Genomic DNA, 15,857 nt, shown 5'->3' on the forward strand with positions numbered 1-15,857 from the left:
CAAGCTTTCGGAGCGCCACGGCAGCTCGGGGCTGTATACTCCCTAATGGGAGCTGAGAAAGATTAAAGGGATGTTTATTGGCTCAATGACCAGGGGACTAATGTAAAGCGCATTGATACGGTTTATTGTGAAATGCGCTATATAAGAACTTGTTATTATTATTATTAATTAACCATTCGACTGGGTACGTATAGTTATGTATAGTTGTGGGATGAAGAAAGAAAATTCACCAGAGCAGGATTTAAACCTGCGGCCTCCGGACTATAAACATGCCTGCATTCGACAAACATGCCTGCATTCGACAAACATGCCTGCATTCGACAAACATGCCTGCATTCGACAAACATGCCTGCATTCGACAAACATGCCTGCATTCGACAAACATGCCGGCACTCTTACTAACTGAACAAAGATATTAACACAATGCATGTGTAGGGAGACTTGCTAGATAGCTCAGTTGGAAGAGCGCCGCCTTGTTAACCAGGAGGTTACTAGCCTTAGTCAAGGCGCATGTGGTACCCCCAGATGTTGCACGACTCCAGATATCACGCACGCAAAAACAAAAAAACGCGAGTGGCAAAGCCGCGAAGAGCCTTTCCAACTCGTTTCGGGGCTGTGTGATTTTTTCTTTTCTTTTTGCTAGGGTCTTTGGTGGGAGAAATGTAATGCAAAATGCATGAGCTTGATGAGTTGTTGGTTAATAAGAAGACACAATAGATACTAGGTCACACATGACACACCACGTGCATGCCCCAATACCCATACATGCACCTACGCAAACATTCCTTGTTCCTCAAGGATAATGGCATGCTGAAAAGTCACGTGCTGAGGTCAACACACAGAAATGGCATATGTGAATAACTGAAAGGTAAACGAGTTGGTAATGGCTTCGCTGCTCATGCTGGTCTTTTTTCATGCGTGACATCTGGGGTTGCCGCCACCGTGTGCGCCTTGATTAAAGGCTAGGACGTTGTAGTCCTGCTCTAGTCAACTGTCTTTGTTTAACCGCAAAATTACACCTTTTTTCTTCTTCAAAGAACTCGAGTTTGACTTGCACCTCTTTGCAATAACCACATTAAGGAATTCACATCTCAAGAGCATAGCATTCACAATTAGAAGTGATGTTTAATTTTGTCACATACTTTCTTGTGGCGATCTTTTTTCGCAACACTTGACACGTTTGGTAATTGTCAAAGACCAGTATTCTCACTTGGTGTATCTCGCAACATATGCACAAAATAAAAAACCTGTGAAAAATTGGGCCCAATTGGTCATCGCATCAACACTCTTGTTGCATTACTTTCAGTGCTTTCAGAAGCAAATATTTTAGTGAGAAATAGCTCTTTCTCAATAACTACGTTACTTCACAGGGAGCCGTTTCTCACCATGTTTTATACTATCAACTGCTCTCCACTGCTCATTACTTGATTAAGTTTTTATGCTAAAAATTATTTTGATTATTACCAATAGTGTCCAGTGTCTGTAATAATTGACCCTTTTTTGTGTGTGATTGATCTGATGTATGATTTGATAACATTATTTGATAACAGTTTTGTTTGCATGTCACTCACCCATTGCTTTTCTTTCCTTCACTCACAACAAACTCTTTCCAATGCAGTCTAAAAAGACTGCGGGCAGCCCGGACGAAGTAAGTCATAACTTTGGTCATACTGGTCATGTATTGTGGTAGTAATCCAATTTTTATTCCACAGTATTTGCTTTCATTTTGTCATTTCTGTCTGAGATAACAAACATATCATAAAGTCCAGTTGAAACACAAATAGATCATAGCTCGTTATTTTGTTCTGTACTCGTTATACTGTTTAATTGATTATATTGTTTAATTGGCCATAAGCTGAGGTATTGGTTTTTCGGTGGACCGTTTCTCATTGGGGCGTTCTAAGGCCGAATCCGAATTGGCGGCTATGGCTACGGCTGTTGCTAAGGGTGTTGCTAAGGACGTCCTATACCTCAACGCATAGTGACGCGGAAATCTAGCTGTAGCCGTAGCTGTAGCAGCTAGCTCGGACACGGCCTCAGCAATCCCACTTTTGGGTCGCTCTCCTGCTGTTCATCACAAATTTAATGGTCAGGTTGGCCTAGTCGTATCTTTCCTCGTCTTCCACCTCTCGGACCCCAATTGGAATCATGTCAAGACACTACACTCCACTTTTATGCTTTGCTTTTTTCATTTGCTTCACTTTCATCCTACCATGCTGGCTCCATTTTCATCTGGGCCCAATTTCATGGCCCTGCTTACCGCCGGATTCTGCGCTATTCATACACGATTCCCCGCTTACAGGCACGCGCCGAATTTTGCGCTAGCCTTGTAAACGTAGAATGCCTAGTAACGTGGAGTATGCACGCGCAGAAGCCAAAATTCGCCGCTACCCCGTGAAATAGGCTTGTCGTAAGCACAGAATTCCCTGCTTCCGTAAGCGCCGATTCTGTGCTTAGGGTAAGCAGAGCCATGAAGTTGAGCCCTGCTCTGTTACTAAGTTTCTATAGTCCAATTTATTGTTAAATTAAAGGAGCACGTTGCCTCCGATCGGTCGAGTTGGTCTTCGAAAAGCATTTGAAACCGTTCGTTATGAAATGCAAATGGTTAGATAGATAATTTAAAAGTAGAATATAATGATCCACACAAACATTCCTCGAAATTGCATGGTTTTCTTTTTACATTGCGAAGAAACACGGTCGGCCACTTTGTGGGGTCAAAATTTTGACTCCATAAAATGGTCGACTGTGTTAGTCCGGGACGTAAAAGGAAACCTGTACAATTTCCAGTGATACTTGTGTGGATTATTATATTCTACTTTAAAAATGTCTTTCTAACCATATGCATTTCATAACAAACGGTTTCAAACGCTTTTCAAAGACCAACTCGATCGACCCAAGGCAACGTGTTCCTTAAAAGCCTATAATCATCGACATATTTGTATCATTACCATGATTAACATGAGTCAGTGTGAAATAAATGTTGTTGTTATTCTGCGGGTTTTCAGTCCCTACCAGACTGCGTGGGTTTTCCCTGGAATAAATTATCTGGGGTTTTCCTCCCACATCTAAAACTGAAACTTATTTCCTTGTCTTCTCTCCACTTGGGCTCTTGGCTAGGTTCAGTGATTGAGTTCGCTTTTCTGAGAGTTCTTGCTTCACCACCAGAATAAATGAAAGTGAAATCAAGAACATCATTTCTTAAAACTGACTTTCTGATCAAAACCAGATCAATCTGAAAACCAAGGCCCAATTTCATTGCTCTGCTTACCGTAAGCACATAATGGGCGCTTACCGAAGCAGGGAATTCTGTGCTTACGACAGGTGTATTTCACGGGTTAGCGGCGAATTTGGGCTTCTGTGTGTGCGTACTCCACGTTACTAAGCATTTTACGCTTACAAGGCTAGCGCAGAAATTTGGCGCTTGCACGTAAGCGGGGAATCGCGATCGTTAGCGCAGAATTCGGCGGTAAGCAGAGCCATGAAATTGGGCCCAGATATTGTTTCCTGTAGTCAATATAACGCGAGTCACCATGGATTCGCCCATCAAGGGAAAAATTTCCAATGTCCAATTACAAAACCATTCAGAAAACAAGCATTCTGTCTCTATGGATTATTGCAGAATCTTATGTTGTTTCCATGCAGACAAAAACTAACATTGTTGGCAGTAGCTATTGTACACTTAATAGTTGTCCACTTGTAACAAATTTTTGTACTAATAATCTCTGTTACTTTGTTGTTGTTGAAAATTAACTGTTTTTCAATCCTAAGACTAACTCTTTCATTTGTTGTTGAATCTTGTTTGAAACTGTTGTCTTGCATGTAAACTACATGTACACCACTTGTACACAGCCGGCTCAGTGCCATGAGCATCACTTGTGGTGGATACCGGCACACTATAAGTGTTCTACTTCTTCTTCTTGAGTAACTTATTGGTAGATATTGCGCTATAACACTATTATTTTATTGTTAAACAGTATGAATACAAATTATTAAATTTTGTTTCGCTTTGAGTGTGGGGAAAGACTCTTTAAAAGTTTGATGTCCAAACTTGCCATTAGGGAAATCCCCTGTTTAATCAAGGTTTTAACCAAGTCACACTAATCCATCCTCTCTGCTACAGGACAAGCCCTTGCCTAAACCCTCAGCGGACGGCGCTGGCGCTAAGAGTAGTGCGCCCTCTAGTGACCAGGGAGGACAGAGTCAAGCAGCCGGTGGAGTCGCAGAGGCTGGTGGTGATGCAGGAGCTAAGAGGCAGCTGTTCACCAATCAGACCAAGGTGAGGCAGGAGTCTTGTGGTAATTTTTTTAATTTGTGGCATATTTTACGCATAAATTCAACAGCTGAACTAACAGCACTCTAATTTGTTGAGTCAAATTTTTGACTCCACAAAATGGCTGGTCGTGTTAATAGTTCGCAAAGTAAAAGGAAAGCCACACAATTTCGAGGCTTATTTGTGTGGATTGTTGTATCTTACTTTTAAAACATCTTTCTAACCGTATGCATTTCATAACAAACAGTTTCAAATGCCTTTCATAACCCAACTTGCCCGATCCAACGCAATGCGTCCCTTTAATCAACATTTCTGATAAACATTTTGTTTTGCTTTTACAGTCATTTCTGTATGGAATGCAACCACGAGCCGTACAAGGCATGCTGGATTTCGACCACTCATGCAGACGTGAAGAGCCCTCTGTTGTCGGCATGATATACCCCTTCAGGTCAGTTCCTTGTCTCGGGCAGAGAATTTACTAGACTGGTCCCCTATCTTTATATGCAAGGATAAAGACAGTCACTGGTACTACAGGCCCAAAGATGGCGATGCTTCTTGCACAAACGCGACGGGACCGCAAGGAGACACGTATGCCTGTTGAATAAGAAACACGTTGGAGTGTATGTTTATTGAACGCTACGCGATGCTGTTTTTTTTCAACTTACAAAACGGCGCACAAACACACACGTAGCAATGCCTGTTTGTTCAACTTAGAAAATGGCCACCTGCGCGCATACCGGGTTGCGTGTATAGGCCAGTGCGCCCTCTAGTTCTTATATATAACACTATGGCAAGGATAAAGACAGTCACTGGTCTTACAGACCCCAAAATTTCATTTGATACAAGGATTTCATTGGATATACGTGCTGTGACATAGGCTTTCCATATCTATGCTATGATTGATGTGATGTAGTGTCAGTTTACACTTTTGACTGTCTGCATGCAGTGTACATGTGTGCAGAATGTTGTGTGCATTATGTAGTGTAGTTTTATTCACTATGTAATACATGTGTGTGTAAATGGACATGTGAATTGACTGCGAATCTCTGCTTAAAATGATGCGAGGTTAAAGGTACATTTGTACGGATCCGTACATCTGCTCAAGGGCTGGTAACTGCCGTATTTCACAAGCCTTGACATGTGACGTCAGATGTTCAGCCTAGTCGGTTCTAAGCCTTGAGCAGAGAATTGGCTCACCACATGTCTGACTGCTAACCAGGACTAAGTCAAGTATTGATCAATCACTGATTTTAGCAATTAAGGTGTACGTACATTTTTACGTCTTCATTTGTGTCTTGTGCACTTGAACTGTTTTTTTCCCCTTCCTTTATGGTGTGCATCTTTGACTAAGTTTTCTTTTTACCTTTTTGACTTGAAGTACAAAATGTCCGCAATTCAGCCTTTGGCTGTTGTGGGATATTTTTAATGATTAAAGCCATTGGACCCTTTCGGTAAACAGTATTTTCCAAGACCCACACTTAGTGTATCACAACTAATATATAAAATAACAAACCTGTGAAAATTTAGGCTCAATCGGTCATCGGAGTCGGGAGAAAATAGCGGGAAAACCCACCCTTGTATACGCACGTTTCGCCGTGTCATGTGTTTAAAATAAATCCGTAATTCTCGATATCGAGAATTGATGTTGTTTTACTGTTTTCTCAAAAAGTAAAGCATTTTATGGAATAATATTTCAAGAGAAATCTTTCACCACTTCCTTCTGTAAATCCTGTAAGTTATTTGTTAATCTGTGACCTTTTTTTTTTTCTGTACCGAAAGTGTATAATGGCTTTAGAGGCAGTGGAAACTATTGGTAATTACTCAAAATAATTATTAGCATAAAACCTAACTTGGTAACGAGTAATAGGGAGAGGTTGATAGTATAAAACATTGTGAGAAACGGGACCCTCTGAAGTGCCATTGTTTTCGAGAAAGAAGTCCAATGGCTTTAAACCTTCAATGAATGAATGAATGAATGAAACAAGGTCTAATCCCCAGCCTTTTATTGTTTTTTCCAGTGGTGACCACAAGCAGAAGTTTTACTGGGGTCACCGTGAGATCCTAATCCCTGTCTATAAGAGCATGGAGAAAGCCATGAAGACCCACCCCGATGTGGACGTGGTCATCAACTTTGCCTCTCTACGGTCTGCATACGACAGCACCGTTGAGGTATTACAGTACCCTCAGGTAAGGAGCAAGGTTTAAAAAAGTTGTGTATTTGTGGGGATTTGTGGCTGAGCAGCTTATATTATTATTTAATGGTTTATTTTATTTTATTTGAATAAAAAACAACCAAAAGGTTGACACAAAATTTTAGAAATTTTTACAAAGTTAAGAAAACTGAAATTGACAATAACCGGGTTAAATCTATACATACACACAAAAGCATTTTTAAGAAAATAGAGCATCAAACTTAAGTTCTGGAAGTTAAAGCCCGGTTCAAACTTCCTGCAAATACGAACGTTATACAACAAATACACAATGAATAATTCGCAATAGTTGAGTTGTGCTCATTCTCTGCGAAACATTCGCTGCAAAAACGTCAAAACTCGCCTCACATTCGCATTCCAGGAAGTATGATTCTCTGGTCATCAGGGTGTGGGTTTTTCAAATTCCGGTTATGACTCTTGTGTCCTTGAGCAAGATGCTTTACAGTAATTGCTTCTCTTCACCCAGGGCTTAAGAAACGGGTACCTGTGAGGAACCTAAGATTCAATCAAACGTTTCAATGGGCAGGAGATTTGCACAACACAAGCCGATTCTCAAAGCTTTGAACATCAAGAAAAGTATTAAGTTAATATGTGTTCTGTATTTTTTCACTTCATCCTCAAACTGTACAGGTTTCTAGGAATCTGCTAAATTTAAAACACAGGGCTGCTTTGAAGCAATTTTTATATCAATTTTTTGTTGTTGTTTGTCAGATCCGTACCATCGCCATCATTGCTGAGGGAATCCCAGAAAACAAGACCCGAATGCTGATCCATCTTGCCCAGGAGAAAGGAGTTACAGTCATCGGTCCAGCTACGGTAGGTCAAAGGTCATAGGGTAAAACCCTCCCAGCCAGCTTGGTTGTTAACGAATAAGATTTTGATGTGTTGAATAACAACTTTGATTCAGGTCCAAATACATAGAGCTGCTTAAGCTCAAAAAGTAGCTAAAGCGAAGTTATGCTTACCAAAATAAGGTTACCTGCCAAGCTTCTACATCACATGTACAATTTGACCGGTATCATGTTCTTTGGTGCTCAGCAGAAAAATGTTAAGCAATATTTTCTGCTTAAGCAGCTCTACTAAATTTGGCCCGGTTTAAACAGAATAACAATATTTTCATGTCCTGAGAACCTAACGTTTTTTTTGTTGTTGTTGATTTTGTTCATTGTTGATGTCTGGCTTTCATTGTTGACCCCTGATCTTTCATTGTTGCCCCCTGACCTTTCATTTTTGACACCTGAACTTTCATTATTGACCCCTGACCTCCAGGTTGGTGGCATCAAACCAGGCTGCTTTAAGATCGGCAACACCGGAGGCATGCTTGACAACATCCTGTCCTCCAAGCTGTACCGTCCGGGGAGTGTGGCGTACGTCTCCCGATCTGGCGGTATGTCCAACGAACTCAATAACATCGTCGCACGCAATACTGATGGTGTGTATGAAGGCGTGGCCATCGGTGGTGACAGGTAAAGTAAACCGTAATGTTGATTGCTAGCTTAAAGGCACTGGACACTTATATGGTTATTGTCAAAGACCTGTATCCATACTGAGTGTATCCCAGCAAATGCATACAATAACAAACCTGTGAAAAATTGAGCTCAATTGGTCTTTGAAGTTGCCAGAGAACAATGAAAGAAAAAACACCCTTGTTGCACACATTGTGTGCTTTCCAGATGCCTAAAAAAGTCTTCAGGCCTGAAGTCTTTAAATATTTGAGTTTGAAGTTACCTCTTTCTTAAAAACTATGTCACTTCAGAGGGAGCCAGTTCACACAATGTTGTAGACACTATCAGCAGCTCTCCACTACTCGTTACCAAGGAAATATTTTACTAACAATTAGTTTGAGTAATTACCGATAGTGTCCAGTGTCTTTAAAGGCAAAGCATACCTTTGGTTTTTTTAACCATTCGATTCCTTTTAATCCTACATAAATGCAGATTTGTGCAAAAAACTATCATTACCCGTTCCTACTCTAATCTTAATTTTTGTATCTCGGCAGGTACCCAGGAACAACCTTCATTGATCATCTTCTGCGATACCACGATGACCCCAATGTCAAAATGCTGGTCATGCTGGGGGAGGTAAGTTCAGCTTTAGGCAGGAATGGTTCACTCGATGTACATGGTTTAACTGGTCAAATGTGCAATTGGTTTAATTGCATGGTGTCGTGTTGCACACTAGACAGTCATAAAATTCAACTTGACTTTATACTTGAGTGGTGCTGTCTATGAGCAAGTTGGAGTACACACATTTAATTGACCCGTGATTGGCCTAAGCTTGGGCGATATCGATTTATTTTATTCACGATATATCGCCGACAATATATCGCGATATTCGATATAATCGCGATTAATGAAATTTGACATCATCAGTCTTAAAACTCCATATGAAAGTTGTAGAAGAGACAGTCCTAGCATAATTTTAATGACCTATTCTTCTGGTTTTACTCCAAATCTATGGGGTGCAAAATGTCTCAGCTAGCAAATACATCGCGATATTTAATCGATATATCGATATATCGCGATATATCGATATTTCGATTAAGACCAAATCCATCCGATATCGAAATCGTGTCCAAATTAATATCGCGATATTCGATAATATCGTGATATCGCCCAAGCTTAGATTGACCGCTGACTCCCAACAGACATGCGCAGTGACATACTCACTAGAACGACTCCTTTGGAAGACTAGTCAACACTTCCATTGGCTTCTGCCTTTTTGCTTCAGTGTCACTGGTTCCCGTCTGCGTTTTACACATACAAGCATGGAACAGGCTATCAGGACCACGGAATAAACCATGATCATGTGGCCGGTTCCAAATGGTCGACCACAGTAGTCAACCAATAGTCGACCAGCTAGGGCCGAGTCAAAATAGTCAACCTTTAGTTAACCATGGTGCGCACTTGAACTTGCTCCTTTCTGTTGGGGGTACCTTGTAATGTTATCTGAATGGTGATAATGCACCAGACTCCTCTATATGGCAAGTCTGGTTTTGTCTGTTTTGTCTGATTGATCCATATCTAGGTTTACTGTTTCTTTAATACCACTATTGCGCATCTTTTTCTCGTCAAGGTTGGTGGCGTGGAGGAGTACGAAATCTGCAAGTCTATCGAGACTGGTCGCATGAGTAAACCGGTAGTGGCTTGGTGTATTGGAACGTGTGCCACCATGTTCACATCGGAGGTGCAGTTTGGGCACGCCGGAGCGTGCGCCAACGCGGAGAGTGAGACGGCAACCGCTAAAAACCAGGCGCTGAGAGTCGCTGGAGCGTACGTCCCAAAGAGCTTCGACGACCTCGGCGAGAAGATTGGGTAAGATTTCACTGAAAGAGTTTTAAATTTGAATTTAGAAAATAGTTAATAACGTTAGAGTCATTTCGAGGAAGCATTCACACATTCATACCAGTTCTTCCTTTGTGGTGATGTGCTGGGTATTTTGTATTACTACATGTATTAATTATTATTTAAGTAGTAGCAGTCAATCTTTTATATAAAAAAACAGCTTATAAGTATGGTTTAATTTGAATAATCAATTTCAAATTGAGTCACATTTCTTAATAATCTTACAATTTACAATCATTATTATTTATAACTTCAGAGTTGTACTGTATATGCCCTCAACCTCAACAGCCGTCCTCCCCATTCGTCCATGTGACAGTTTGGAGCATTTCAAGTCTCAAATAAACTTTAACTCATTCTGATTTTCTGTTTTTGTTTGTTTTGTTCAGGGAAGTGTACAATAAATTGGTAGCAGAAGGTGTCATCGTACCCAAGCCAGAGATTCCCCCACCAACAGTCCCGATGGACTACTCGTGGGCAAGGGTAAGTCAACGCCAGTGCATCTGTCTGCCTTTTTGCTTAGTAGACTTTTTTTCTTGGGAACACAAAATCTGCCATTGGGACCACTAAATTGTTCAATGGCAAACACTGAGTGTTCAATTGGAAACACTAAATTTTCTTTCAAAGTCGAAGTGTTTCATTGAGAACACTGTGTGTTCCATTGGAAGCACCAAGTCTTCTATTGAGGACAGTAAGTGTTCCATTGAGAGGAGATAAGTATTCCATTGAGAACACTGTGTGTTCCATTGGAAGCACCAAGTCTTCTATTGAGGACAGTAAGTGTTCCATTGAGAGGAGATAAGTATTCCATTGAGAACACTGTGTGTTCCATTGGAAGCACCAAGTCTTCTAATGAGGACAGTAAGTGTTCCATTGAGAGCAGTAAGTATTCCATTGAGAACACTGTGTGTTCCATTGGAAGCACCAAGTCTTCTATTGAGGACAGTAAGTGTTCCATTGAGAGCAGTAAGTATTCCATTGAGAACACCAAGTGTTCCATTGAGAACACCAAGTGTTCAATTGAGAACACTAAGTTTTCCAATGAGAACACCAAGTGTTCCATTGAGAACAACAAGTATTCCATTGGAAACACTAAGTTTTCGAGAACACAAAGTGCTTCATTTGAACCTGCTTAGTATTCAAAGATGAATGCATGTTGTACTGGGAACCATTATGGGTTCAGCCGTCGATTTTCACCAAACTCTTCCTAACTTGGGATTAATCTTAGGACTTAGGACAAGTTGAGTTCCGTATCCGAAGACGTAGGACGCATTGAACCCATTCTAAGTTAGGAGGGGTTACTCATCCTAACTCCAGATAGGATTAATCCTAGCGTTTTGTGAAATCGGCTGCAGGAACATCTGGTGTCCCCTAAAGGTCGGTTTATAGTCCATCGCGCGACAGAAATCTTGCGCGCAATCCTAAGACTGAGGCCTAAAAACCGTGTTTTTTATGATCGCGCGTCAAGATTTCCGACGCCCGACCATCGCGCGACCGACTATAACTCGGCCTTAAGGTCTTTGTTTAAGTAGGAACAACAGACGTTTTAAAAAAAAACCAGCTGCCGTTTCCATTGGAAGTATAAATAATCCTTCAATGAACAGGGCCCAATTTCATAGCGCTGCTTAGTGGCCGATGTTTTGCTTACTGTGCAATTTCTATTTCATAGCGCTGCTTAGTGGCCGATGTTGTGCTTACTGTGCAATTTCTATTTCATAGCGCTGCTAACTGTTAGCACACGAAAAGGCATGCCAGCCTTCCGGTGCTTACCGCACGAAAATAAATGACGTCACAATGCAAATCCATGGTTAACACGCAATATGGCCGCCCAATTTTTCTGCTAACCTGTGAAATACGCTAAGGCTTAAGCAAATTTGTCTGCTACAGTAAGCACGCAAATTTGCTTACCGTTAAGCAGCGCTATGAAACTGGGCCCTGGTGTTTCAGAAAGGTATTCCTCATATGTACCTTTAAAAAGTTAACAACATTCAAATCCACTACCTGAAGTAACACTACTGTGTTTTGTGTCCCATGACTGTTTTCAGGAGCTTGGATTGATCCGCAAGCCAGCCTCATTCATGACGAGCATCTGTGACGAGAGAGGTCAGGAACTGATCTATGCAGGAATGCCAATCACGGAGATCTTTAAGGAAGAGATCGGGATCGGAGGTGTGCTGTCTCTCTTGTGGTTCCAAAGAAGGTAGGTTAAAAAAAAGCCTGTCCATTTCAGGGGTCGGTTTAGTCACTAGCCTTGCGTGAAAATACTAGTCAAAAAAGCTGCCTGCTTGTCAAAATTGGCTCTTAGACTCTTGACTCTTACATGTAGGTACACGTAGCCCAAAGTACTAGTCAAACACCTACATCTTTGAAACTATAATGTGTATTTTATTCAAGGTATTTTAATATAACAGTCAAAATTGATTCAAATGCAAGGCTGGCGAGAGAGATTAAAAAGTAAGCACAAGGACTGCATTGTGTTAAAACTTTTCTGTCTGTTAGTGCTCAAAGTTAATCAAGAGATTGACATGGGATAGCTTGATGTGAAGAAGCAGTGGTGGCTGCCCGATTGGCAACCGTTTGTTTTAATTCAATCTAAGTTGATCTTTTAATAAGTATTTATTGTTTCCGCTGTGTTTAAGATTCATGTGCTTGCTTTTATATTTATGTTTGAACATTTTAATATTGAACTCTTTAATTGCAAGTCTGAATCTTCTGATTACGGAAAGACTGGTTCCTCCTCTAGCCTTCTATTCATTGTAATTTTATCGTTGTTCAAACTGTACTATTTTTAATTGTGATGTTTTACTTGTTAATCTGTATGTTTATTTTGTACATTTAATCTTGTTATTCTTCCGTCCCTCCAAATCTCTATGATCTTTCAAGTTAGAGAGACCGTTGTGTTGTTGATTTCAAAGTGTGCATAATTGAATTGTATATTACCATTGATATGTTATTGACAGACGCAATTTTCTTTTTGTGTTCTTTTTGTACTGTACCCATCCATGTTTTCTTAGATATTGCATTTGTGTTGTATTTCTCTACCACATGTTCTGGATTTCTCCTTAGCTTTAGGCTTACTTTTAAATGTTGGCTATTGTACATGTGTATGTTATTGTGTGTATTTAAGCGCAATGAGTCCTTTGATGGATTTGTGCGCTTTATAAGTTTTCATTATTTTTTATTATTATAGCTACATTTATATTACTGTTCTGTGGATTCTGACTGGTGCTTTCTAAATGATAATTTCAAAACAGGGGGACCGACAATAAACTGTTAGATAGCTCAGTTGGTAGAACACAAAACACCAAGAGATTGAGGTTTAAATCCCGCTCTTTTTCTTTGTTGACCCCAAACTTGATTTATACTCATTACACAGACCCTTCAAGGTTGTAAACGCACATTTAAAATCAATTCACTACTCTTTTGTTCCAATCTTAAATACCTTTTTTGTTAAAAAGCATTAGAATGTAGGAAGAATCTGTAGGACTGTTTTTTTGTAGGCCTAAAATTGTTCAATACTTATCTTGTTCTCTGGCTCCATTCCTTGATTGGTTACTGAATATTTTACATTTAGTAGGCCTATCAGTATAAACTAATTACTTAACATGTAAAATTACCTCCCACGAAAGCTTGTTCGCCATTAAACAAATTTGTTTTAATTATAAATAAGTAGATTTGTCAACCAAAGGTTCTTTCAGAACCAACATTACTCAAAATGTTAATACTGTAAACCTTGTCTGATTATACTCCCACCATGCACAGTTTCAAGTCCTAATTAAAATAAATAACTTGTTATTATCTTATAAACAGACTACCAGCTTACGCCACCAAGTTCATTGAGATGTGTTTGATGGTAACCGCTGATCATGGGCCGGCTGTATCCGGTGCCCATAACACAATAGTAACGGCCAGAGCTGGTAAAGATCTCATCTCATCTTTGTGCTCCGGACTTCTCACTATTGTAAGTGTTTCTCTTCGGTATTTATTCAGGGTTCTCACAATTCACAAACTAGCATATCGTGCCAATACGCCCAAATAGCATGCCAATCTGCGAATAGCGTGCTGAGACGCCGAAACTCTGTTCATTGGACTTTAAGCATTCCTGACAGTAAAGTCAACCCCTTTTGAGTTCCTGCCAGAAGTTGAAGGTTAATAAGGGTGTTGTCTCATTTTTTTAACACACGTTTTAAAATCATTTTTACATGCAAGTTTGCAAATGTAAACTTTTCTGTGTATTTAGGTAAGGTTTGCGATGGCACCATGTGAAAATCTCTTAAAGTGTTGGTTCTGGAAAGAACCGGTAGAGATTTCACCACTGGCCCTTCTTAGAACGAAAACTACTCAAAAGAGATTTATACATGGTGTTACCGCAAACCTCATCTAGTTATATTCCCAACGTGCAAAGTTCCACATCCTGGTGTAATGATGAATGCTTTGACCTATTTCTTGGTAAATTTTTTTATTCTTAAGTTAACTTTGTAAACTTGAACGCTGTCAGCTTATTGGTTCTTTTTTTTTATTCAAATGAATCAACCATTAATAACAATAATATTAATAATGGTTTTGTTGACCAGGGTGATCGATTCGGTGGAGCGTTGGACGCTGCAGCTAAGCAGTTTAGTACTGCCTACGATTCAGGTCTGATCCCTCATGACTTTGTCAATAAGATGAGAGCAGAGCACAAGCTGATCATGGGCATCGGGCACAGGGTCAAATCGGTGAGTAGCTTAAAGGGAATGTACACCTTTGGTTTTTGGAACCATTGTTTGAATAAGGGAATCAATGTATGGTGAAGAGGTTTTTAACTAGTGGTTTAAACCCACCGAGGCCTGGTTCTTGATAATTTTACCGAGACGGAGTGATTCCCATTCATAAATACCTTTTCGGTCAAAAAACATCACCACAGTTTTTGGTCAAAAAGTAAAGTTGATGCAAAAAATATAATTGTTCAGTGATTTCTTTCAACACAACACCCCTCCAGCTATGACATGGTAAAGCCCTCGGGTAAACAACTCCTTATAAGGAGATTGCTGTGCGCGTTTCGCGTGCTGTTCCAGCCGTTGCTCTCGACCAATGGGAATGAAGAAACTGTCTTATAAGCACAGGTGCAAGCTCGTGTGTCACGCCCATGTTTCAACACTTTTTACTGGTGTTATATCAACTTTTAAACACCCCCACGTGACGTGCTCTCCACCGAGTGGAGTAGCGGAACTGTCTGGGGTGTTTATGAATCTTATATAAATGTAGATGTATACAATAAAACTAACCTGTGAAAAGTTCTTATAAAAAGATTGTTGAGTTTTTGAGATATTGCAGAAAAATCTAGACTCTAGGGCGATTTTGTCCACGTACATAGGAAGATTAATCACTAAGTGTTGGAATACACTATCTGAGCAACTTATTGTCAGAAACGTTTCTCAGATTTGTGTTTTTGGGGGATGAAAACTGATATATTTTTCATAACCACTTAACATTCTCAAAATGCTTTATACTATCGAAAACTGCTGTACCTCTAACCAAGAGGGTTTTCAATGACATTAACTTTAAGAGCGACTACCTAACAAATACCTTCTCTTTATAGACCGTATTGAATAACCTCTTTTTTGCTATAGAGGTCGCCATCTTGTAGGTCAAACCATACATCAACGAAGCACGCAGCACGCAGCATTCCCGGTTAGGTTTCTACGGCATGCACACACCCACGCACATGCGCACAGACGCCATCTTGTAGGGCAGATATTTAAACGGTGACGTCATATTCAATACGGTCTATACCCCAGTGGAAGTTGGTTAAATGTTGCGGCTGCCGTGGGCATTTCGAAACCAGCCACTTGCAACAGCTATGGTTTCTTGTGCTCATCATTAGACTAAAGCTCTATTATCTTCTTGTCTTATTACAGATTAACAATCCTGACATGAGAGTAGTGATTCTGCAGCAGTATGCCATGGACAACTTCCCTGAGACGCCACTCCTAAACTACGCCCTCAAAGTAGAGAAGATTACCACTGCTAAGGTAAGACACCATGAGGCCATGA

At 40.3% G+C, this 15,857-nt stretch overlaps 1 protein-coding gene across 2 annotated transcripts in view; it reads left to right on the top strand.

Annotated features, from left to right (window-relative positions):
- LOC139948587 (ATP-citrate synthase-like) overlaps positions 1-15,857 on the top strand; it is a 60,538-nt gene that overhangs the window by 23,963 nt on the left and 20,718 nt on the right. The window contains exons 12-24 of one of the 2 annotated variants that reach the window (XM_071946759.1): positions 1,619-1,648; positions 4,121-4,276; positions 4,612-4,718; positions 6,289-6,457; positions 7,192-7,296; positions 7,750-7,946; positions 8,480-8,561; positions 9,556-9,794; positions 10,211-10,304; positions 11,867-12,021; positions 13,632-13,782; positions 14,396-14,539; positions 15,722-15,835. In XM_071946759.1, the coding sequence (XP_071802860.1) occupies positions 1,619-1,648; positions 4,121-4,276; positions 4,612-4,718; positions 6,289-6,457; positions 7,192-7,296; positions 7,750-7,946; positions 8,480-8,561; positions 9,556-9,794; positions 10,211-10,304; positions 11,867-12,021; positions 13,632-13,782; positions 14,396-14,539; positions 15,722-15,835 (1,743 nt within the window). The remainder of the gene's footprint in view (positions 1-1,618; positions 1,649-4,120; positions 4,277-4,611; positions 4,719-6,288; positions 6,458-7,191; positions 7,297-7,749; positions 7,947-8,479; positions 8,562-9,555; positions 9,795-10,210; positions 10,305-11,866; positions 12,022-13,631; positions 13,783-14,395; positions 14,540-15,721; positions 15,836-15,857) is intronic. The other variant, XM_071946760.1, reaches the window with a different exon arrangement.

Source organism: Asterias amurensis, chromosome 16, assembly GCF_032118995.1.
Source record: "Asterias amurensis chromosome 16, ASM3211899v1".
Taxonomy (NCBI): Eukaryota; Metazoa; Echinodermata; class Asteroidea; order Forcipulatida; family Asteriidae; genus Asterias; species Asterias amurensis.